Source organism: Alternaria arborescens, assembly GCF_004154835.1.
Source record: "Alternaria arborescens strain FERA 675 chromosome Unknown contig_7, whole genome shotgun sequence".
Classification (NCBI taxonomy): Eukaryota; Fungi; Ascomycota; class Dothideomycetes; order Pleosporales; family Pleosporaceae; genus Alternaria; species Alternaria arborescens.
The window spans coordinates 1153112-1177536 of NW_021167862.1; the positions used below are offsets into that span (position 1 = coordinate 1153112).

Genomic DNA, 24425 nt, shown 5'->3' on the forward strand with positions numbered 1-24425 from the left:
TTGATTCACCCAAAAATATGCAAGCTTCCTCATCTGTAGATCACGTTCGTGCAGTGAAGGGCTACGTACGTTGACGAACTACCGTTGAATTTTTGCATGGAATCTATCGTTGCTCGTCGGCTGCCTAAACGCCACGTAAAAATGCTTCAATGACCTACGCCACCTGCTACCCAATTCATAAAATCAGGGTCGTTTGGATTTGGAAACAGTCCTCTGTCTGGTAGCGGCTGTCCTTCCGCCTGCTGTTGCTGCACCGGCATTCCCTGATTCAGCTGCTGTTGTTGTTCCTGTTGCCGTCTTCTCTCTTCCTCTTGTCTTCTCTGCCTCTGTGTCCTGTAGTACAGCAAGAATGCCAAAGCGCCGCTCAGAGCCAGAATGATGAGCGACTCGAGAATATCCGAATCAATATCGTCGCCGTGGTAGCCGTCACCGTAGTAGTCGTCGCCGGCTGTATGTGTGTCATCGAAGTCATCAGGCTCGTATTCATCCCAGCCGGCGAGTTCGGCTTCGAGGAAAGCGTTGAGCCACTCCGAAAGTGTCCATTGTTTCTTGACGACTGCAGCCATATTAGTATCAGATTGGTCGAAATGTTTTCAGAAGTGGCGTCTTACCGGGCTCCTCTTGGATAGACTTGATGTTGCCATTTGTGAAGGTATTCCACCAACTCCGGATCCTGAGTTTGTACAACGCTAGGATGACGGGTAGGTAAGCCTCGCGCGGGTTTGTCTCCAAGGCAAGATCATAATGTCTTTTGGCAAGATGGAAGTCTTGATCAATGCCGATGCCATTCTCGTGCATCCAGCCCAAATTCCACATGGCTTGTGCGCTTCGCATGGTCTCTGCTGCTGCTGTATAACAAGCCACAGCCTTTTCGGAATCAGGATGTGTTCCGAGACCCATCAGATAGTAATCTCCCATCTTGACCATGGCGTCAACATTCTTCTGTTCTGCAGAGCGCGTCCAATATACTAGCGCCAGGAATGCATCGCTAGCCAGCGAAGGCTTCTGCTTCATGAAGGGAACGATCGAGTCTAAGGTAAAGCGAGGCTTGACTTGGTCGAGAAGGTAGGCGACGTTAGCCTGCGCAACCTCGAAGCCTTGTTCAGCTGCCATCATGTAGCTAACGAGTGCAGTCTCTAGGTCGCCATCCGCGTAAGCCTCATTGGCTTCTGGAAAAGATGTAGAGACAAGCTCGGCCTTCTCTGCGACGATCTTGTAATATGTGGCCGCTAGAGGACAAGACTTGGTGCGAGCGATGCCGTTGTTCGTCATTTCAGCTAAGTAGTAGAAGGCCTCGAGATGCCCATGCCTAGCTGCAAGCTCAAAGTATTTGGCCGCAATGGCGATATCGCCTTGGTCCAGAAAGAGCGCACCAAGTCGGACTTGTGCAACTGCCAAATCCTGGTCTGCAGCTGCACCGAACAGTTCAGCAGCCTTTACAGCGTCCTGAGGCACGCCTAGGCCTTTCAGATACATGATACCCATCGAGTACTGCGACAGTGCATCACCTAACTCCATGCCACGTCGAAACCAGGTTCTTGCGATCTCGAAACTTTGTGGCATACCCTCGCCGCGCAGGAACATCCGGCCAAGATAGCCAGCGGCCTTCGCAGCTAGCTTCTCGGTCGTCGGCGATACATTTGCGTTAATCTTTCCGTCTTTTGTCCAGTACATGCGGGCAAGTTCCAAGAACCGTTTCTTAGCCGCCGGAAGGTCTCGCTTCAACGTTCGTGCGCCGTCGTAATTGAGTTTAGCAAGATTGAATGTGGCCCTAGCATCACCCTTTCGGGCCTGCAGATCCATGTATTCGAAGACGTCGTCAAGGGAGGAGAAGGCATCAGATTGAGCGCTTGCAACCTTGGCGTTGGGTCCCGAACTGCTCGTACTTGCACCTTCGCCATACACACCACCTTGATCGTCAGCGATATTGTATGACTCTCGCGGCATAGAATGCCCGCCTGGTGGACCAGACCGCATGTATGCAATAGCCTTCTCAGCCGCCGCTTTGTAGAAATGTACAGCCTCGTCACAGTTCCGCGGAGTGGATATGCCCGCCGAGTGTCTATACGCAACAGCCATTTCTGACCGTACGTCTCCACCTTCAGCGCCCAATGTGTAGTATAGCATAGCCTTGGACTGGTCTTGCTTGACTGCCCCGCCGATGCCAGTCGCGTGCATGAAACCAACCATGTGCTGTGCCGAGGCATTTCCATTCAGAGTCGCGAGCTCGTGGTATCTTCGAAAGGCCTCGGAGTAGTTGCGCGGGTGCGTGTAGTTGCCGTAGAAGTTCATCTCGGCGAGAGTAAAGATTGCATCGGGGTTCTTCTGGGCCGCGGCCTCTTCCAACAAGTCAACGGCCTGTGACAGGGAATGTCCAAGTTTCTTGGACTGCGGGTTCGTGGTCAACAGCTCCTGCTGCGGCGGTCCATTCATGAAGAGCAGGAAGAAGACTTCCTTGGCGTAGTACGCGCTGGTACCCAGTATGCCAGACTTTTTATCGAAATTCCACCATGGCGCCGCAGCCGGTTTGATCGTGTGTAGAAGCGCCATAGCATCGTCAAAGGCCAGTACGCCCTGGTCTGGGTTCACATCTCCTTCTACATTCCCCCATCCCGACTTCCAAGCCTCTCTGGTCTGCCCCGAAGAAACGCATAAGAATAGCGAGAGAAAGACTGCGGGTCTACCAGTCAGTCAGAAGCTACTTCAGTCGCATGTGCAGATACGTACAAAAAAGAAGCGGCACAAGCCGCTGTAGCTGCGGCCTCATTGCGGGTATATGTCGAAATTCAAAGTAATGGGAAGAAAGAAACTCATGGCGTCATCTCGCGGGGGTCCGAAGCAGAGGCGCGACTACTTGTACGCAGTCGTGATGCAGTTGTTTGTAGAGGCCAGCTTTCCACTATCACGGCAATTACGCCCCCCGATGCGTGGCTTCTGCAGCCAATGAGCGTTGACGTCACTTATGTCACACGTTCGCGCGCCGCAACAACGCCGCGTACTTTCCCGGCTTTCACTCATGGGAATCTGGCAAACGTCCTCGCTTGCATCAAGCTTCCGCGCTCCCGCGATATTTCTCCGTCGCTATCTTGCTTCTTTCGCGGACGAAAGCCTGCGGGCAAGGACAACCGACCTCTTTCCGCATTTGTCATCGATGGAAGCACTAACATCCTTGCACGTATCATCATCATGATTCCCGTCTTGTTCCTACGCGTTTTCCTACGCGATGTTCATCTTCCCACTATCGCTCTTTGATAGCACTTTTCTTGTCCCCTGAAATCGTATCGAAGAACCTACATCATGGCAGTCTTGAACGCCTCATCAGAGCGCGCGCCTCTACTTCGGCGTTCGACGTCGCCAAGCTTGTCGGACAGAGATGGTAAAGATGGTGAAGCAGCCATCTCGACGTTAAGAGGGTCACTTATTGTCGGATCTGTTGGTCTTTTGATTTTTCTCCAAGGTATGTCTATCCGATGTCTGAAGCACCATCAGCACGTTTTCTCTTCCCACTTTCGACTATGTGTTGTGCCATCCTTAGATGAGTGAGGTTATGCACCGTGGCAAACTAGTAGAAGCCATTTGGTATTATATTCTCGCGGTACTTTTTCAAACGACGTTCTAATTGCTATGGTAGCCACAAACATCTCCATCCTTACCACAACCCAGTCATCTATTGCTGCAGACTTAGATGCCTTCGAAACCGCTAGCTGGTTTACTTCTTCGTACCTCATCGCCATGTCCTCTCTCGCTCCCTTAATGGGACGACTATGTCAGGTCTTTAGTCCGCGTCTATGCATGTTCTTTTCCACCATGTTGATCTGCATTGGATCGGTCATAACGTCCACCTCCGTATCTTTCGAGCACTTCATTCTTGGTCGCGTGGTGACTGGAGCTGGTGGTGGTGGCATCTTCATTGTTGCTAGTATCATGGCAATTCAGATGACTAGCCCAAAACGGAGAGGCCTCTACATGGGTCTTGCCAACACTGCAATGACGGTCGGTGTCTCGCTAGGAGCGGTGATAGCGGGTGCGCTTGAACCCAGGATCGGATGGGTAAGCTGTTACCATAACTCCAAGTCATCGTCAGTCGCTTATTGACACGTGCAGAAACCACTTTTTGGTATACAAGCACCAATAAGCTTAGTGGCCGGCTTGGGTCTGCTGTTCTCTATTCCAGCTAGCCATACATCAAAGAACATCAAGTACGAAAGCCTCTCGATTCGTGAGAAGCTCGCCCGCATCGACTACTCTGGAGCGCTCCTCCTGACCACCACCATTGTACTCTTTCTTCTCGGCTTGTCTGGTCCAAAGGTCCTCCCAATACCCATCATTCTATCGGCCCTCGCTCTGCCAGTCTTCGTTCTCAACGAGGCCTACGTCGCTGGCGACCCTGTCATTCCAGTCTCTGTGCTGCGGTCGCGCGGTACCCTATTGACCTGCCTCGCCACGACTGGTTTTATGATGGCTCGTTGGAGTATCCTTTTCTACACGCCCGTGTATGCGCTTGCTGTTCGAGGCTGGGCGCCCGCCGTTGCTGGCTCGATTCTCATCCCTACGAATGCCGGCTTCGCAACTGGCGGTCTTCTTGCTGGCATCTTTCACATCAAACGCACAGGCAGCTTCTACCTCCATACTGTTGTCGCCATGGCACTTTTCCCAATCACGATGGCTGTGCTCGCCCTCATCTCCACGCCCACAAGTCCATGGGCTCTATACGTTGCCATGGTCTTCCTCAACGGCCTTGTCACTGGTGCTGCAACAAACTACGCATTAGTCCATCTCCTACACCTTACGCTGCCAGAGGTCCATCCGATTGTCATCTCCCTCCTTGCTACCTTCCGCGGCTTTTCTGGCTCTTTTGGCTCAGCGATTGGTGGTGGCTACTTCATCCGTGTGCTGCACAAGTCCCTGGACAGGGGCTTTGCGAAAGCAGGGCTGAAAGGCCGCGGTGAGCTTATTAGGAGATTGCTGGGAAGTCCTGCACTTGTGGGAAAACTGGAAGGTAAGGATAGGATCGTTGCCGTTGGGGCATATGCGGATGCACTCAAGGCGTTATTTCTCTGCGCCGTAGGGCTCTCGGTTATTGTTGTTCTTGTACAGGCCGGTACAGGTTGGAAAGAACCGATAAAGAGTGAGAGTCAGAGGGAGGAAGAAGAGGCTGACGCCGAAGATGGGGTGCCTGCAGGTGCTTGAGTACCACATAGGTAAAGCAGTCCTTGGAACAAATGTACATCGAAACTACATTGACATCTGCATGCTGAACCGCATCCTTTATCCTGTCAATCTCCAAGCATCCACTTTCTAGTATTTCAAGGAACTCCACGCCGGAGCGCTTCGAGAGACAAGCCCTTGAGCGCAGGGACTTCTTGTAAGTATGTAGGTCTACACATACCATTCAATGGTTCCATGGCTGTATATACGCGTTGAGAGGCACACTTTGATGTTCCCCAATCACCTCGTTTTGTGGCTCTACTATTTCTCATCACCAGCTCTCGTGTAACCCTTCCCGAGTGACCTGTCATTTTTCATCCGGTACTGTTGGTACCCGACATGCATACTGGCGACGCTGTCTCCATGCTCCCTTTCCTTCCACCACCTTCCATATTGCATCTCCCGGCTTATGTTCGGTCTCGCTTCGAGTGTTTGTTGTTGTCGGTGCAGGGTCCATGCTACGTCGCGCCTGCCTGTATAAGATTTTCCACGCTCACCTTCAGTCTCTATTACCTCGCCTCGACGATATCACCAACGACGTACGAGATTGGTTATACTATCAGCAGACGCCGATTGTATTGCCGACTGTCTGCGATACCTACTCTCACCGCACAATGTAAGTCTCTCTCCCTTCCAGTGTCTAGACTGTAAGTCTCCAAGTTGAGACAGTGGGCTCCACGAGTTTGCATGAGCACATAACCGACTTTGGCCCTCGGTCAAACATAGCACACGCTCGAAGCTATACTTCAGCAGCAGCCACCGATGCCACGTCCAACATCTGCTGCACCTCAGTGAACCGCCGCTTCTTTCCAAGGCACAAACAGCTAACCTATACTACGCCCAGACTCAGACCCTTCTTTCTCAAAGAATCCGCATCATGGCTCGTGGCTCAACTGTTATCATGTCAAATCTTGTGGCCAATCCCTACCCCAAGGCGAAGGAGCATGCCGCTCGCATTTCTCTTTGCGAAGTCTGCGATCGCCAGATCCTTACTAAGGACTGGGCCAGTCACAAGAACTCTAGGAAGCACCGTGCGGCTGAAGCTAAAGAACGTGAAGAGGTAGAGAAGTTGAAGAATCCCGGAGGTAGCTTCGGCGGCGACGCGACTGGCTTCGGCGACAGCAACGAATTCGGCGGTGCTGGTCAGTTCGCAAATGCTAACGGGTTCGGCGGTGCTGCTAATTCTACCAACGATGGCTGGGGCTCTGGTGGCGATTTCGCTAATACCAACACTTCAAGCTATAACAACACCGGTGGTGGCGATTGGACCTGTTACAGGTGCGGTCAAACTGGACATCAGAAGCGCGACTGCCCATCTGGTGGAGGTGGCGGTGGCGGCGGCGATCGTGCCTGCTACGGCTGCGGCCAGACCGGTCACCAGAAGCGCGACTGTCCTCAGGGCACTGGTGGTCAAGCTTGCTTCAACTGCGGTGAGACCGGGTAAGTCTAATATCTTCGTACTATTTACTAGTACCGTGCTAACGTCTCATTAGCCATCGTAAGACCGACTGCACTCAGCCTCGAAACCCTATGGCTGGTGGTAGCGGCCGGGCTTGCCATAACTGCGGAGATGAGGGCCATATGTCACGTGAGTGCGACAAGCCTCGTGTGATGAAGTGCCGCAATTGCGATGAGGAGGGTCACGCATCGCGCGAGTGTCCAAAGCCTCGTGACTGGAGCCGAGTCAAGTGCCGTAACTGTAACAACTTCGGTCATGGCGAGAAGCGATGCCCGGAGCCTCCTGCTGAGAACACCGGCGGTGACTGGGGTGGTATCGGGGATTCGACAGCTGCAGCTGGAAGTTGGGGCGTTGCTCCTGTTGAGTCGACAGGCAATTGGGCTGATGATACCACTGCGGCGGTCCATGCCGACGTTACTTCTGCCTGGTGAATTATTCTGGAGATTTACAACTGCTTGTTGGCTCGATGATGTTTTAGCATCGCCCAACATACGCAATATCTTCAACGATAACTAACCAACCTGGGAATCTATCGGTACGACAGCTATAGGCAAGGAAGAACTCGAAGCATAGTTGAGCTCGCAATCAAATGATGGATAGGGGCTGGAGAGAGTCGGGCAGTCTACGGATACGCAGTTTCATGCGAAGCAGGACACAGTCCTATACAGCTAGGGACTAGAATACGTACAACGAGGTATTCTCAAAATGACAACCAAATGTGAATTACCACACAGGCTCGTACATGACAGCCTGACCCTTCCCCCTGCGTTCTCACAGACTAGTGCTGTTCCTCGCTCGCTACTGGGATCACTGCTTTCCTCAAACTCCTCGATCTTTGGCATGAGAATTGCAATGAGCCAGACTTCAACACCTGTTCTCATCCATGACAGTGGGAGTACGGGTAGGTTCGTTTGTATTCAGCACTGGGAGCCGGTAAACCGAAGTCAGTAGATAATGGACCCCACATCAGAATGGTTGCAATGTTTGTCCTAGTCAAGAGTATATCAAGCCACAGTGAGGACAGACAGTCAGTCAGTAAATTCCTGATGCGAAGAAGAATAAAATTGGTTGTGTAGAACCTGCACGCGGACTGGTGAACCTCACAGGGATACGGATAAACTTACGTGTAACGTGTCCGTCACTCACAAGCGTCTCGAAACGTCCTAATGTATATAACTAAACAGACAAATATTGAGGAAGCAGGGACATGAGAAGTCTGGCCGAGAGAAATCGGAGACCCTATGTTTAGAGAGCGGATAGATTCTAGATTGCGGAAGGTTTTCTAAACAGAAACTTCTGGTTTACAATCTTCACCGGTCCTTGCGGCTTTCGACATTATCGTCCTCCTGCATATGCTGATACCGGATCCGAATCCGAGTTTCAATTGAGCTCTTTCTAAGTAAGCCAAATACAGTATCTCAACTCCGAAACCTTGTACAACGCGCAGATAGATCCACTGGTTGACTTTCGTGCAAAATGTAAGTTTCAGCAAGCTCTAGAAGAACACCGAAACCAGACCGCAATCTGCTTGTCCCGTATTTAGTCAACTTAGGTCAAGATAGTGGAGGATAAAGCGATGAGAGTAACTGGAAAGGATGCGCATGATGCATCGTATAGTGTATCTTCTGTCATGGCGGAAGGGGAGTCGGAAGGAGAGCCACAGCATGTGAAAGGCGAAGAGACATATATCAATGACGACCAACACCGGTGCGTCATGGTGCGCGGGCATGTGCAAAGGCTAAAAGGTAGAACGCGCCGCGAGAGTTTCCTTCGATGTCAGCAATGCCGGTCGGGAGCGTACGGACATCCAATGTATTCGCAGCCCTAGATTAAGACACCTCTCAATCTCACCGGACACTTCGCCGTTAATATCCAGATGTAGCTTTCTGTCTGAAAGCTACTGTAATACTTGAGAATCAGGGTCTATATGATGGTATTTTTGCGACAGAAACATGGCTGAAGAGACTTCCGGTGTACGTGAAGCAGCGGTCAAAACTCTCGTGTCGATCCGGGCTTTCAGAGCCCAACGGTGTCGATTACTATAGGTGTAGTGCAACGTCTCCGCACATGGCGCGGCGGAAGGATCGCTACGGGGTCCACGTATGGCGCTACGGAGATATCTCCATCTCACAAGTCCTGGCGCTATTGCAAGTAAGCTTCAGCGGTGACACTCTCGGAAATGCGCTAATCTTGCGACAAATCGGTCTATGTACCACATAGATCTAGTAGAATGTTTTGGTGACGAACACTTGATCTGAGCTCCCTTTGTGGACTGACAGTATATGTTCTGACATGGTCCCTGTGTCTCCACAGACAGCTTGGCAACAATTATGCGATTTCCCATCCTTTCGACCCTGTTCGCATTCACGCAAATCGCCATCGCTCATGGGGCTGCGCATCCGATGTCTCCACTCACCCTTGTTAACCGGGACGACGTTTATGTCAATAGACTAGATGAACGCCCACCCCATCGTGTGTTAGTTGTTGTAGTATGCATCTTGTTTGCAGTCGTTCTTGCACTGGCCCAGGGTAAGTGCATCTCGTCGTAACTCTCTACTATTTTGTATATAAGTACTGTTCAAACAATTACTGACTGTCAATCAGGGTACCGAGCTGGCCGTCTGGCCGGCCAGAAGTCAAAGACTCGAGTTTCTGACGTGCTCGTCTTCGCGCAAGGCTTCGTCTGCACAGCCTTCTTGTTTGCCACGGCCATACAAGTATCGGGGCTGGGCTTGCAAACTGATGGCCAGTGCCATGCTGCCATAAGAGTCTGCATCGTCATGTACGGCGCGGACAAGATAGCTCTGTCAGTGTCCTTTTGCGCGCGACGTCATCTTGCAGCACACACGCTGACCCATCCAGATATCTCTTTTTACTCGAGCGAGTCCATATCGTTCGAGCTCCGTTCGTCGATCGTACGAGAGATAGATTATACGTCGTTGGAGCGATCCTGACTACCGGCGGGTTCTTCGCCATCATGGCCTGGCAGTTTGTCAATCCGTTTTCTGAGTTGAACCATCAGACTGGTATATGCAGGATCGGCATCGAACCACAGGCTGCAATGGCGGTCATTGTGCTGGATATTCTCATCAACACCATTCTAACAGGAATCTTCGTGTGGCAGCTTCGGCCAGCTTTAGGCTCGGCCGCACCTAAGATGCGGAGTCTCGCTAGCAATACCACTTGTGTGGAATCCGACTCTCCAAGCCATGGATTCAGACAATGGATGGGCAAGACACGCCACTCGATGCGAACGTCTTCTCGGAGCGACCTGCGAGTCATGCTGGTTCGAAACGTTGTTGGCTCTGGCTTCATGTTGATGGTCACTGTATGCAACAACAGCTTGTTCCTCAGCTGGGCTTTTGCGAAGATGAGCCATGCATGTCTGTTGATGTGCCTGACAGACAGTAAGTTTGCACATTTCAGCACGATGGACAAGGCTAACATGTAACTCAGTTTGTCTCGGTATGCTCGTGACCCAATGGTTAACGATGCGTTCGGCTGAACCCGAGGTGATTCGTCCTTCTCAAGTTTCGGTTTCAGGCGAGCGTACAGACTCCATGTTACTCGTGAATGAGAAATCTGTACACATCAGCCGTGTGGTGGATCAGGCACGCTTCAACCCTCGTTGAACGTTCTGTTGCCACGAACAAACTACTTCCTACAACTTATACCCCACAGCCTTCTGTTATGAAGGTAGCGCACGCCACCCGCAAGTTGCCGTTCTTTTAGGAAAATAGGAGCTTGACACAGAAATGTCAAGATGTACGCATCAGTTGTGTAACATGCGCTGAACGAGAAATGGTTCTCTGGGTGCCAATCGCCAGGCTTGATGCACCCTTGCTGTGCTTCTAGGCGAAGCACTTGTATTCGGCAACAGTGTCCAAGCTGCCTCTAAATAGCCAGTTTACGAAGGGTTCGAATGGCTTTGGCGCCGATAGCGCAAGATGGACGGCCAAACGCTGCTCGTGTGGGGAGGCAGAGAGGACTTTATGCAAGTATTCTGAACACATTCTGAGCGCTTGGAAATGTAGTTCGTAAGTCCGAATGTTGTTCTCGGTGTCCAGCAAGTGGATGTGAGAGTAAGCAGAATTAGATAGACCGACATATCACGAGGGAAAAGTTGGTTTACGTCCCATCGAAACCTACAAACTTAGCTATTGTTGAGGAGACAAAACCTGAGATGTCTGACCATGGTCCTGTTGCAGGAATGCTCTGGATGGTTCGCTCACTGTGCCTCCATATTGTCGAGCTGCACATCAAGGATCCTACAGGCGACTTTTCCGGCAGAAGTGAAATCAAAATGAATGCTATTGTGATATTCTTCTGGATATACATAACCTGATTGCATGATATTCTTCTGGATATACATAACCTGATTGCATGATATTCTTCTGGATATACATAACCTGATTGCATGATATTCTGTTTTGATGATCATCCCGAAATCGTGGGGTGAAAGCATGCTTGAGTGATCTTAGAACCGAAATAGGGCATTCGACCGCACTTGATCTCTCAATTACACGATAACGAATAATAGCTACGTGTGCTACATGACAGTTCATAATGAACTTGATGATGACGTTAACACAGGAGAACAGTGAAGAGTAGAACTAGATGCGGAGTAATCATAACAGTGCATTGTTGGTGACGGGCGAGCTTTTGAATGCGGATTGACTCTGCATTACAAGAATGAATTGGCTAGATTCTCGAAATATTTTCTAGCAGAATCCAGATCGACGTTCACAGTGGCCTTCGATCGCTCTTTGTCAGTGAGTGTCTTTCCTAAGGAGACTTGCAACGCCTCTATAGTGGATTCCTCGTTCGGCTGATTCATGATCTGGAGGTTCATGCTGCCGCTCTCAACCTCCTTACCACCCACGACGATAATATGGTTGTACTTCTTTGTCCTTGCTTCAGCGATCTTCTTGCCGAGCGAACGGTCGCTGGTGTCAACGTCTATGGGAAGGTGTATGGTCGACAACGGGAGTGGCTTAGGTGACGATGCGGAAATTTCTGGTGCGTCAGATGGTGTGAGCCCCGAGAGGACAGACTGAATACGCGAGACATGTTCAAGGACCTTTGGGTCGGAATTCAGCGACAAGACGATGGCAGGCCGGGGAGACAGCCAGAACGGATATTTGCCGGCATAGTGTTCGATCAGCAGAGCCATGAAGCGCTCGATGGATCCGTAAATAGCGCGGTGGACGATGACCGGGCGGCGAAGGGCTGGATCTAGACCTGCGTCCATGGACGATTGTGGCCCCGCCTCTAGTTCTTCCGGCGATGCCTGGTATTGTAGGTCGAAGCGCTGCGGAAGTTGGAAGTCCAGCTGTATGGTTGCCGTCTGATGCTCTTTGCCATTCGAATCTTTTAGGATGATGTCAATCTTCGGTCCGTAGAATGCTCCGTCTCCTTCGTTGATTGCCCATTCGCTTCCGATGTTGTTCAACGCAGTAGTCAACTGCTCCTCTGCACGATCCCATTCCTCAATAGTGCCGATGAAGCTATCCTTTGGCCGAGTAGAGAGAAGCAGCTTGTAGGGACCTAATCCAAACGTGTTGTATACCATGCCCACAAACTTAAGTGTCTGCTCAATCTCAGCCAAGATTTGATCTGGTCGACAGAAGATGTGCGCGTCGTCCTGGTGAAACCGCCGGACCCTGGTCAGACCTGTCAAGGCGCCTGAGATCTCGTTCCTGTGTAGAGCACTGAAGTCGGCAAGTCTGACTGGCAGATCCCTATAACTCTTGATCTCATCCCTGAACAGCAAGCAGTGGCCTGGACAGTTCATTGGCTTCAGGCCGAACTCTCCGTCCTCTCCACCTTCTGCTTCTGGAATTTGCGCCGTTGTACCTCGCCCCTGCACACTGAACATATCCTCGGCATAGTTCTCCCAGTGTCCTGACTTCTCCCATAGCGACTTCTTATATATTATGGGTGTAATGACCTCCTGGAAGCCGAATTGTGGATACTGCGCTCGGAGGAACGACTGCAACTTCTGAAAGACATAGGCGCCGTTGGGAAGAATGAGCGGTGAGCCAGGGCTGTACGGAGATGTAATGAAGAGGTTATGTGTCTGCGCGAGAGTTCGGTGGTCGAGGGAGGGCGTAGGCGGGGTGCCGGTTGTAGGGTTCAATTGCGCACTGGCGGGTGCCTCAGATGAGACAGTCACTGTGTGCTGTAACTGGTGAGGCGCAGAGCAAGAGCAGCTCCGCACAAAGAGACGGCCATTTGGGCGCCACGTTGCTGATGCTAGTTGCGCCTGTCGTGCAGTCCGTAGCGCGAACGAAAGCTGGCGTAATGACATCGGAAAGTCCTGATACCTGCAACGCCTTCGCGTGGTGTTCAGGATGCACTTTCTGGGCTAGTCGTCTTGGCGGCCGCGAGCTCCAACATGACGTCGACGCGTCCACAAGTCAACACCAGAGTCAGTAGTGCAGCCAGGCACTAGAGGTAACGTGCTAGAGTCATTCATCCGCACGGAAACTTTATTGATGGCAAAAGCACTAAGTGTCTCGGCTGCGAGCTGATCGTGGTATGCGCTCGAAGCCTGATTGATATGCCCCACGTCACACGTAGGAAGTGGCAAGCCGCCTACCCAACCTCCTACAACTACACAAAGGACAGTTAGTGAGACAGTTTGGACTGTCTCTAGAAATACTGCTACTGCCCAATCCTATAACTACCACTTAATCCGCATCCTTACCTTGCCCCACGCGATCATTGCCCCCACTCACAGACACTACCAACTTAGAACATGAGCGCACGTTCCCATCGACTCGAACACAGCTTGGGCAGTAGTTGGGGTGACGCTGACTACGCATCCGGCGACGAAGGATCGATTCACTCCGCTAGCGACGAAGCCAGTGAAGTGGAACTGGAAGGACCCGACAAAGAAACGATACAAGAACCCCAGACACCTGTGACACCGAGACCTAAGCGTGACCACCTCAGTCAATCAACACCTACAGCTCGAACCCAAGTTCGGCCAGTACGACAGCCAGCGAGTCGTACTAAAGCCAGTCAGTCGCAGAGAATAGGATCAAACCAAAGGACGCAAAGGCAAGACGCGTTCGAGCCAAGCTTCATCATGCCCTCTATGGCCAACTCGCAGAGTGGATACAATGGGTCACCAGGGACAAAGCCCCAGCCGCGAAACCGAGCAAGGAAACTGGCCCAAAATCCTTCATCAAATCCACCCCATGCATCTGGCATTTCTTCTATGAGAGGCTCTGCCAGCGAACATCAACAGTCATCACCACAAGAGCAGGGGGGGGTAAGCCCATGGCATTACGTGAGTCTCTTCTGGGACAACGTCGCCGCACCACTTCTTGCTCATTTCTTGGATATCTTCTCCTACGCCCTGCGCCACTTCATCAAACCGGTCCTGGGCGTCATACTTGGTGTTGGTATACTAGTTTTCAGTATACAGATAGCATCCGGCATGCTACGCTCCACGGTATCAAATGCCGTGATGGGTCCTGTTTGTGCTATACCCGGCTCTTCTTATCTCATCGCTGCCTGTGTTACGACAGGCACAGAAAGCCCTCAAGCTGATTTTGAGGAGCTTATCAACGTCCAAGGTAGATTTGAGGATATCTTGGATGCATCGAAAGATACTTCTGCATTACCTGCCACGATCAAGAACTCTGAACTTGCTATTCGCGATTTGCGAATTCTTGTCAAACACTCTCGTCTTCCAAGCCGCAAAGCACTGGAGAACGAATTTGAGTACTTTATGCAAACCGCTAATGAGGCTTCCCTCGATCTCTCCCGCTACAACAGCCGTATAGGAGCAGCCATGGACCGCGTCATCGCAACAAATACCTGGACCATGAATGTACTGTCTGGGATTTCGGAGAAAGAAGCATCAGTTGGCGCTGTTGGCCGAGTCCTCAACCAGCTCACAGGCGCATTTGTGGCCCCACCACCAACGCTTCAACAGCAGATCTTCGACCAATATGTCCTACACGTCAGCAAGAACAAGGACGAAATCACCGGTCTCATTCAAACTGCTCAAGCGCTCCTTCTTGTCCTACAAAATCTCGACGAGCGACTAGGTACCATCTATGAGATTGCGACAAACGACGACCAGACGATAACGAGCAGACAAGACGAGCTTCTCTCTAGCCTTTGGACAAAGCTCGGTGGAAACCGCGGGGATGTGAAGGCCAACATCAAATCCCTCAACCTACTCTCCAACATCAACGGGTACCGCAAAAGAGCCGTCAATCATGTAACGGACACGCTCCTCAAGCTACAGGAAATCCAGGCTGAGTTGGAAAATCTGCGGGAAGGCGTCGCGGCGCCGGAGATCTTGGGATATGCGAGTGGTTACTCGTTAGAATTCCACATTGATACTATTGGGAAGGGTGTCGAGAGGCTGCAGGTCAGTCGTGGAGAGCAGATGAGGGAAGAGAGGGAGACATACAAGAGGCTTATGCGTGGTGGAGAGGAATCTGACGGCAGGAGAGAGCTGCCTGGACCGACGGTCACGATCAGGGCGAAGTAGTAGAACTGTCTCGGCATTGAGAAGGTTGGATAACTCTGCGTTTGTGCTTGGGTATGGCATGATGGCGTTCATGAGATTGTCTTTAGTCTCTTGGCTTCCTTTTCCCCCTAGTATGTATCTAGATACCCACGCCATTCATAGCTTATGACTTTATTGAAACTCCATTGTTTGCAAATTCAGTACATCTGCACCTCGACCAAACATCTCCTTACGCCCCCATCACTACCATCCCCTAATCCTTCAAACTCCATTTCATAAGCCACACATCCTCTCTGTGCACAAGCCTCCCTGAATCCATCCACACTACCTCCAACACCAAAGTAGACTCTCTTCGCCGCCACCATAGTCTTGCCTGTCTTGACCCGCCCCATCAGCGCAACGATCGCATCCGTGAACGCCGTAAGCGAAGCCGGCGAGTAGATCGTCTCGGAACCAAGGATGAAAGTATTCAAGTCTGGTGACGAAGGAACCATCTCCAGAAGCGCATCAATCGGTGTCCAAGATCCCGAAATAAATGTCATGGTAATTCCAGTCTCGTTCATTACCCTCTTGAAAGCAGAGAGAATCTCGGGAGTGATGTACAACTCGCCATTCTCCTCTTGTTCCAACAGCGGGTTTCCAGTTTCCGAGAACAGCGTTTGACTATCTCCAGCACTCAGTGTACCCACCCATGTCAAGAGTAAATTGGGAAGAGTAACGAGTCGCATGACATCGGCGTTATAATCTGTCAGCGTGAAGTAAATTCCAAGTTGATTTTTCACTGCGTATTGGAATAGGAGAAGAGAAGGAAGCGCGGAGCCACAGCCCATTTCGATAACGTGTCCAACGCGCATCAGGTCATCGAGGTCCTTCCGCGGACCACGATCCAAGAGGTATCGGACAAGATCGAGACTGCATTCCCAAGTCTTGTAGCCGCCTTCGTAGACGTTTTGGCGGAGGTCCGAGTCCTTGGTTTGAGTGTTAGCTTGGATGAGTCTATGATGTGAATTTTGGTGGGAAAGTGAAACGTACATCGAGACCTGTTAGGGGCGTCTGAGAAGATCCATCGTCTTCGGCCATGAGCTGAAGGCGGACATCGAAGAGCTCGCGGCGTGGAAGACGGGCTGTGAAGCCTTTGGGACTTGTTATGCTGACAGTTGAGTAGGAGAGCTTGTCTGGCAGGGTTGATAGCTGTGGTATGTCAGTTCGGTACTCAGTAATATCAACGACATATTCTAAACAGGGAAGGTATATTGAAAATTCAAGAATGAGAAATCATTATGCGTACGCACTTGCATTACACAAGCACCAAAAGCGCATACTTACCAATTCATCTAGATCATGTGTCTTTGCCGGGATCGGTGGTGGCACATCACTGTCCGTGGTTGCTGGCTGCTGTCCTTGGTCTTGCACATCGTTTGGATCTTCTTCTATATCGTCACCTGAGAAGCCGAAACTGAAGGTCATTATGGGATACTGGACTGGGGTTGAATCAGGTTAGACCGGTATGCGAGGCGTTAGTATGTTGGATGGTGGGGCTGCTTTCATGTGAAAGATAATTTTGGGCTTATCGATAAGACATGTGAGGTGCACGGGTGAATGTAAGCCGTCTAAATGTACTCCCATCTTGAGTTGTCACAATGGAAGCTGACTTGATCATTACGTTTGTTTTGAATGCAACGATTGGGCGCGATGGTCAAGAAAAGTGCAGTAATCTCCGTTAACCTTTCTCAAAATCCTTCGTAGGCCATAGGAAGACGCAGGCTGGTTGGCGAATCCATATCTTTACTGTTGAACAGCAAAGTAGGGATGTTCCAACACTGTGCCCTCGCCTCGCAACTTCAGTCCATATCTACTTCGTTCTGCATCTGTATGCCTATTCTTTCTTCACCTCAATCCCATTACCGTTCTCCTCCTCGTTGGCAGCCTGCCTGTCCTCGGCCAGCGTTCTCTCCATTTGTCTAGCACACGCCTCCATAGTCTCCTTGTCCAACTCCCATCCTGTTGTATCAATCCCCTTTGCCTTGGCATCGGCGATGATTTGTTGTCGCTCCACAATCTTCTCGCGCATAAGCTTGATTGCGCCTCCCAGCACGACTGCCTCGCTTCGCCCTTGCCCCTCTAGACCGGGTACTATTGAGGCAAGTCGGTCGAAGCCTTCTCTTATGGCTTCGCGTCGCTTCTGCTCAGAGCGAATGTGGTTCTCCTTCTTTTGAGCTTCGGTGAGGCGGGGCCGGTCGGCAGCGTTTGTGGGACTCTGTGACTCCGGCATGACAGTGTGTAGGTAGTGGTCCAAGTGTATTGTCTGATGCGAACGACGAGTCTACTGGGATCGTGGATTGGCTCGAGTGGTACGAGTCGATTTGGCGGATATAGATGCGCGTGATAATTGGTTGAGCTGTGTTTATCTTGCTGAAGTTTGAAGTTAGGTTCCGGTTCACAGGCTGCGATTCACGATTGCTGTGGTGTAGTAAAAGATATCAGGCGCTCAGGGTTCCTGCCCTTCATGTGAATGGGCCGACGAGTGCCGAGCTTGAAGGCATACTGTCAGCAGCACCACCATATGCAAGTGACACCGGGCAGCAAGAGAAGGCTGTGGTAGCAGGCGCGATAGGAATGTCGTGTGTGCTGTGCAGCGCAGCGTGTGATGCGCTACCGATGGGCGCATAGAGTGAAGCGGAGGCTATTCATACTTGACATGTGCCTGGCGAGAGTGTGCGGACAACGGCGTCGCTGCTAGTAAAACCACTATCTCTATGGCAGAGAGGTTGACATGGCGCTACGAAACAAGAAACTCGCGGCTAATTAAAGCGTTGTTTCAAGGTGGCCGGGCCCCAGTCAGCGGATATGAGGCTCCTGGCTCCCTGCACAGCAACAACGTGTGACGCACTCCGGTGGATCTTCCGCGCCACCAGGAACCCCGTCGGCCACGACGCGACGCCCAAAGATTACCGCCGATCGTAGCAACCCTCCGTGAAGCGTGCAAAAGAAGCCCTGGGGTGAATTACAGAGTCGCCGCGTGCCAGGAGAGACCACAAGAGAAGGCACGACCCCGCTAGGACATCCCACTGGGCAGCTGCAGCCCGGGAGCGTGCACTACACCACCACCGCCTTGATATGCGCCCAACCATAGCCAAACTCGTCCACCCACGCCATTGAACCCTCCCACCTGCTCCACCATGGACGGCACCCGGGGGAGCAATCGCCGCATCAACAGCCTCCAAGCACAGGACCGCCTGCGACGACACAGCTCGGCCAACGCCCGTGGGAAGCGCCCCGTCACCGCCCAAGATGCCTATCTCTATGCTCTGCGTGCAGCATACCTCGCATACCTCCTCCAGCCCCGACAGAAGCGGGTGCAGCATGTCCCTGCAGCGCCCAAGCATATCCAGCGCTCGTCGACCTCGATCAACGACCTCATGAAGGACTTCTCCCTCATACGAGACTCCAAGAGCACGCGCTTCCCCCGCGACTTCATGGCCGCGCTCGACAAGCGGATAACAAAGGTGCTCATGGGCCAGGAACGCATGCCCGAGTTTCAGGATGCCACGGTCAAGCGGACGTTTGCCGTCTTCTTGAACGCGTTCAAGGACCCGTCTTTCAGGAAGAACATGGACAAGGATAGGAGAGTAGAGGACCTGCTCCTGATCTTCTACTCCAACGCTACAAAAGAACTACAAAAGGGCAAAGCGCCAGGAGATGAGGGCTGGAAGCTCATGGTAGATCGACACGTCGCTCTGTTCCTGCGTCTTGTCAGTTCCACCCTCAAGGACCATGACTGGCAAAAGGACCGACCAGAACTTGCGCATCGGCTAGCCACCATGGAGAAGAAGCTTCTCGTACACGACCAAGATTTGGCGGCAGAGAACCAGCGCAACGGCGGACAAGGTGGCACAACAGTCGAAGTCGAAGTTCCACGCAGCTACGAAGTCAAGGACATGCCACTCGTCTTGGTGGTATCGCGTATCTTCGCCGTCGGATACTCCGACGTGCAGGCCGACATCAATCGCTACAAGGCCGTGTGGACAGAAAAGGCTGCTTTGCAGGATCTCAAGACATACCAAGCTCACCTCAGTCTCATGACGAAGAAGACGCTGAACAGTGACGACTTCGATACTGAGGAGGCGTACGAGGCCTGGAAGAATCAAGAGGTACCAGATCTTTCACAGATGATATTGGCTATCATTCAGTCAAATCCCGAGCTCGCAAAGAGCTCCCCCGGATCTGTGCCACAATTCAAGCCGAAGGCGTCTTTGGATCCGGGCTACTCAGATGCTTCGCGGCAAGGGTCTTTGTCTTCCGAGAACGGGTCCTCGTATGTCATTGACCAACCTGTGGATATGAGTGGGCTCAACATCAACGACGACCCCAATGATAGCTCATCCTACACCTTCATACCTTCAGATCCACGTGCCACTTACCGTGCGATACTGAATGAAGCACTGACGTATGACCTTGCGGACACTGAACTCGAGCCAACTGAAGCTACGAGCGAGAACCCGTCCGTCAAACTGCTATCGAAGCAGTCGGCAGAACTCTTGAACGAAATAGCTCTCCGATGGAGGATACCCCAATTCTCCCGCCTCGTTTTGTTCCTAGATGTCATCAGAGACAAGTACATCAACCAAGATATCAGTCTCGACACGCTCGACGCTGCCTTCAATTATGTTAAAGAGCCGCCGCCAACAGATAAGAAGTCACATCGAATGAGTCACATTCCGGTGCAAGAATCCTTGTTTGATCGAACGAAATGGACGATCCAGGACTATACTCTCAACCAGCAAATTCTGTCAACGTTGCACGATTGCTTGCTGCGAGAGTTGTACGAGCTGATGATGCATGTGTACGATACCAAACCGCCTCCACTCGGGCCGGTCATGTATATCTTAGAGTCACACATTTACGATGACCCCACGTTCCCTGGCACTGAAGAAGATATGGATCAGTTTACCGAGCAATTACGCCAAGGTCTGAGGGAGAAGGCCGGTGATGTGTATCGGGAGCTTCTTGCCAAGCACATTCCAGACACAAAAGAAGAATGGGAGTTCTATCACGTCATTGAACTTGGTCGCGCCGTGGTCAAGCTCTGCGAGCGGATACAGAAGCGTTATCGCAAGAACCCAGAAGTCATGGGGGCTAGTCCCATGATGTGTCTGGTCGAGAAAATGTTTCCTTCGTACGCCGCAGATGCGCGAGACCTAGTCGCTCGAATCATGGACGTTGCGCAAAGCAAAGAAGAAGACGTACCTGTGCAGGATGGGTTCGACTTGTACAAAGAGCTCGTTGAAATCCGCCGCATACACAGCGATGCTCTGCCAAACAAAAATTTCGCTTTCAGCATCGAGGAACAGCTACAGGATTTTGTATGGCGATGGATTCAAATGACGGACCAGAACCTGATTGGGTGGGTTGATAACGCATTCAAGGCGGACCAGTTCCAGATCGAGTCCCAGAACCCCATTCCTTCCGATGACGAGCGCCATAGCGTATCGGTTGTGGACGTCTTCCGATCCTTCAACCAGAGCATCGAGCAGATTGTTTCCTTGAACTGGGATAATGATGTTCAGTACGCCAAATTCATGACTGCTGTCTCCAAGTCAATCGGCGTCGCACTCGCAAGATACTGCGAGCTTGTGGAGCAGAAGTTTGCTAAAGAGATGGATCGACTTACACCCGAACAAGAGGCTGCCGCCCGTCAAACCAAATCTGAAAAGTGGCTGTCGACAGTCAAGGACTTCTACAGTCAAAAGGAGAAAGTCGAGCCCTTCCAGTTCTACCCTGAGGTAAGTCACCCACTACATGGCGTGGTCAATGCTTACATGTTTAGTCACTTGTCAAACTCAACAATATTGAGTATGCTATGCAGCAGTTAGACAAGCTCGAGCGCGAGATCGGCGTCGATGCCTGCGCTGAGGTCATCCAGAAGCACTCACCACCACCAACACAACGCGCTCGAAACAATAACTTTGTCTTCACTATTAAGATCATCGAGGCTGAAGATCTGAAAGCGTGCGATATGAATGGACTTAGCGATCCATATGTTGTACTTGGTGATGAGTACCAAAAGCGCTTGGCAAAGACTCGTGTGATCTACCGCAACTTGAACCCACGTTGGGACGAGACGATTGATATCACGACTAACGGCCCGCTTAATGTTGTTGCGACAATTTGGGACTGGGACGCTATGGGCGATCATGACTGCGTTGGTCGGACATCTCTCAAGCTCGACCCATCACATTTCCGCGACTACATGCCCCGTGAATACTGGCTTGATTTGGACACCCAGGGTCGTCTGTTACTACGTGTGAGTATGGAAGGAGAGCGAGATGATATCCAATTCTACTTCGGCAAGTCGTTCAGAACACTTAAGAGGACTGAGCGTGACATGACACGGAAGATCACGGACAAGGTAGGCATATTGCTATCGTTTCAGATGGCTTGAGCTAACAAAGACAGCTTTCCTCTTTCATCGGTTATAAGCTTTCTCGCCGATCACTTGATGCTCTACTAAACAAAGGAGTAGCATCGAAGGTAACGAACTATCTTGGCAACTTTAGAACAGCCCGACCTATGTCGGTCATCCAAGCTCAGGGTCCCACGCAGCAAGATGTTGCCGAAGCCCTTGGTCCTCTCTTCGTCTACTTTGACGAGAACTTTGCGATTATGAAGCAGACATTGACAGATGCTGCTATGATCATGGTCATGACAAGACTCTGGAAAGAAGCGCTTGCAACGATAGAGTCGCTACTCGTACCTCCTCTATCTGACAAGCTGTCACAGCAACGCCCATTGACACAGCAAGAGCTCGATATCGTCTTCAAGTGGCTGAAGATGCTGTTCGACTTCTTCCATGCTGTGGACGAGGATGGTAACGTCGAAGGTGTGCCGATGGACGTTCTTAAATCGCCCAAGTACCATGAGCTTCAGAACCTCAACTTCTTCTACTTCGAACCTACCGAGGATCTTATTCGCACGTCCGAATCAATGGCCGCTGCCAGCGCAAGGCGGCAGCAAGAACAGTCACAACGTCTTAATCGCATGTCAGCACCGCCTGCTATGGGTCACCAGTTCGGTGGTGCGGCAGGACTTGTCGGAATGCCAACTAGGAAACACAAGACCATTATGTTATCGAGGAACCTGGGTACAATGAAGAAGGCCAAGGAGGAGAAAAGAAAGGAAGCACAGGCTGAGCCTAATGACGACATGATTCTGAGGATATTGAGAATGAGGCCTGAGGCGGAGCGATACCTCAAGGACAGAAGCAGGCAAAAGGTATGTGTCACCCCGTCGTTGTCCGAACTTGAATTCGCTAACGCACAACAGGAACGCCTCGCTGCTGCGCAGGCCGCAGAAATGATCGTCCGACAGAGTCTCAACGCTGGTGGTGGTCGCATGACGGGCGGTATGGGCCCACGCCGATGAAAGAAACCTACCCTTCTTGTCACATGTCACTGTTTTGGTGTTTGTTTCTCCTTTCGATACCTCTGCATCATTGTGCGTTGTTCGGGCGTTGGAGGCATGCTTAGCTAATGTGTTATCGGTGGCATCCGGACTTCATGGGATGTACAGCGAGGCGTCTATGTGGGCTTTCGCAGATATGGGATGACATGAAGTAGGATAGTTAGATAGATGATGTCTATGATGTTTACGTAGGCAGGTGCGCCGCTCGTCATCGTGAATGCCCTACGTATGCTAACTCCAGTGACCCTTCCAAGTCAGTGTTGACTGAGCCAAGCATCAGTGGGCCATCGATCTTCGATACTCTAATCCATAGATGATCTACATCTTCTCGAATTCCATGGACATAGCATAAGGAAAGACGGCCTTCATCAGTTTTTTCGTGCTGGAGTCTCGCCAGCTCGTCTGAGTACGCTCAGGACTGCTCTTAGGCATTAACTGTGGGATATGTGCGTGTAAATGCATCATCATCCTACGTTAGATACCGGATGTTGCTTTCGTGTCTTCCTTCCGTGTGAACAAGAACACGCTGTCTCGCCTCTCTATACCTTTCCTTTTGGCTTCTCTAGTACAGTTCTATATATACCTGTCTGGCAGTGGGTTTCTTCACCTTCACTTGGCCGTTTGCACTTGTCAAGGCAACCCCGCTTTAACGCTTTTTGGACTTATGTTTTCCATTGCGACTTCGTCTTCTCCCTCGCTACCTCACTACCCTCATGCACGCCTCCATCAACACTGCATCTATATTTAAAGTGCGATGTCGAGCTCGCACTTACCCTGCAGTGACCCCTATACGTACCCTGGATCACGGTGTGCCTCCGAGATCGTGTCGCTGGAAGTAGGGAGTGGTAGCGATACCGAAGTGCTCGAAGCGCCTCTAAGGTACCTGCGCCTTATATCATACTACTTCAATGATCAGTAAGTTTTTATCATCGCGTCATTCAGCACTTCATCGTAGGGGCATCCACTGCACTATTATACATGTTTAACCTTACAAAAGTACACTGACATACCCCAGTCTACATGGAACATCAGAGTCCTTCATCGTTCCCAATAGCTCGCCCTTTCTCTTCCGCATCTTTCTAAAATTCCTCAAAACCGGTAACCTCTATCGTATGGACTCAGATGAGACGATGGGTCGACGTTTCTCTTTCAGCACACTTATCGACATTTTTGAATTCGCAAAAGACTTTGAGATCGATACATTGCGCAACGCAGCCCTAAACGAGTTCTTCCTCCGCATTGTCGATAATCCAGATCGACTGCCGTATAAGTATATCTCAGACATATACGAGGCCACCAGCTCGGACTCATCTCTTCGAAGTCTCATCGTCGATGTCATCGTGTACATTGGAACGAAGCAGGAAATGAAAGAATGGAAGGACGCCCTTCCAAAAGAATTCATGATGAACTGCTTGACTGCCGCAAACGAGGATGAGATTGTGCCGTTCTCGGGAGACCGGTCCGAAGTCGAAGTCATGGAATGGCTGAACGAGATGAAAGGGAAGCTGTGTAACTTGTTCCATGTTCACGATCTCGAGCTGGAGCCGGAATCGCGACAGATGAGACCTTTCGTAAAGAACAGGAAATCAAGGTTGGGGAAGAGGGCGAGAAGGAGGCAGGAGGAGGAGGAGACAGCTCGTGAAGATTCAGATGAAGAGGGAGAGATGGACCCAGAGAGACAAAAGTTGGCTGATGATGACGCTGCCGAGAGAATGAGGTATCTGATGGAACCTTTGCCTGCCAGGGCGAGGTATTAGGTCTCGTCCTGCTACATGTTCTCCTTCCGGATATCCTCAGCCTGCA

The 24425-nt window shown here is 51.2% G+C and overlaps 10 protein-coding genes across 10 annotated transcripts; 6 read left to right on the forward strand and 4 right to left on the reverse strand.

Moving 5' to 3' along the window:
- Positions 1-146: 146 nt before the first annotated feature.
- Positions 147-2767, reverse strand: AA0111_g4152 (hypothetical protein; the record flags this gene model as incomplete). Its single annotated transcript, XM_028650120.1, has 3 exons — positions 147-556; positions 612-2672; positions 2728-2767. 3 exons carry the CDS (start codon positions 2765-2767, stop codon positions 147-149), a joined length of 2511 nt encoding a protein of 836 aa, XP_028508644.1.
- Positions 2768-3297: 530 nt separating this feature from the next.
- AA0111_g4153 (hypothetical protein) lies at positions 3298-5190 on the forward strand (the record flags this gene model as incomplete). Its single annotated transcript, XM_028650121.1, has 3 exons — positions 3298-3457; positions 3632-4050; positions 4105-5190. The coding sequence occupies 3 exons, from the start codon at positions 3298-3300 to the stop codon at positions 5188-5190; spliced, it is 1665 nt and encodes a 554-aa protein (XP_028508645.1).
- An 895-nt stretch (positions 5191-6085) lies between these two features.
- On the forward strand, positions 6086-7098 carry AA0111_g4154 (hypothetical protein; the record flags this gene model as incomplete). The annotated part of the gene is made up of 2 exons (XM_028650122.1): positions 6086-6648; positions 6702-7098. 2 exons carry the CDS (start codon positions 6086-6088, stop codon positions 7096-7098), a joined length of 960 nt encoding a protein of 319 aa, XP_028508638.1.
- A 1899-nt stretch (positions 7099-8997) lies between these two features.
- On the forward strand, positions 8998-10299 carry AA0111_g4155 (hypothetical protein; the record flags this gene model as incomplete). Its single annotated transcript, XM_028650123.1, has 4 exons — positions 8998-9196; positions 9272-9473; positions 9530-10074; positions 10124-10299. The coding sequence occupies 4 exons, from the start codon at positions 8998-9000 to the stop codon at positions 10297-10299; spliced, it is 1122 nt and encodes a 373-aa protein (XP_028508639.1).
- A 1052-nt stretch (positions 10300-11351) lies between these two features.
- On the reverse strand, positions 11352-12977 carry AA0111_g4156 (putative threonine--tRNA ligase; the record flags this gene model as incomplete). Its single annotated transcript, XM_028650124.1, has 1 exon — positions 11352-12977. The coding sequence occupies one exon, from the start codon at positions 12975-12977 to the stop codon at positions 11352-11354; it is 1626 nt and encodes a 541-aa protein (XP_028508640.1).
- A 450-nt stretch (positions 12978-13427) lies between these two features.
- Positions 13428-15182, forward strand: AA0111_g4157 (hypothetical protein; the record flags this gene model as incomplete). Its single annotated transcript, XM_028650125.1, has 1 exon — positions 13428-15182. One exon carries the CDS (start codon positions 13428-13430, stop codon positions 15180-15182), a length of 1755 nt encoding a protein of 584 aa, XP_028508641.1.
- Positions 15183-15358: 176 nt separating this feature from the next.
- AA0111_g4158 (hypothetical protein) lies at positions 15359-16628 on the reverse strand (the record flags this gene model as incomplete). Its single annotated transcript, XM_028650126.1, has 3 exons — positions 15359-16129; positions 16194-16352; positions 16488-16628. 3 exons carry the CDS (start codon positions 16626-16628, stop codon positions 15359-15361), a joined length of 1071 nt encoding a protein of 356 aa, XP_028508636.1.
- A 409-nt stretch (positions 16629-17037) lies between these two features.
- AA0111_g4159 (hypothetical protein) lies at positions 17038-17433 on the reverse strand (the record flags this gene model as incomplete). Its single annotated transcript, XM_028650127.1, has 1 exon — positions 17038-17433. One exon carries the CDS (start codon positions 17431-17433, stop codon positions 17038-17040), a length of 396 nt encoding a protein of 131 aa, XP_028508637.1.
- A 907-nt stretch (positions 17434-18340) lies between these two features.
- AA0111_g4160 (hypothetical protein) lies at positions 18341-22583 on the forward strand (the record flags this gene model as incomplete). Its single annotated transcript, XM_028650129.1, has 4 exons — positions 18341-20944; positions 20989-21570; positions 21618-22433; positions 22485-22583. 4 exons carry the CDS (start codon positions 18341-18343, stop codon positions 22581-22583), a joined length of 4101 nt encoding a protein of 1366 aa, XP_028508359.1.
- Positions 22584-23376: 793 nt separating this feature from the next.
- Positions 23377-24379, forward strand: AA0111_g4161 (hypothetical protein; the record flags this gene model as incomplete). Its single annotated transcript, XM_028650130.1, has 2 exons — positions 23377-23537; positions 23638-24379. 2 exons carry the CDS (start codon positions 23377-23379, stop codon positions 24377-24379), a joined length of 903 nt encoding a protein of 300 aa, XP_028508358.1.
- Between the last annotated feature and the right edge of the window lie 46 nt (positions 24380-24425).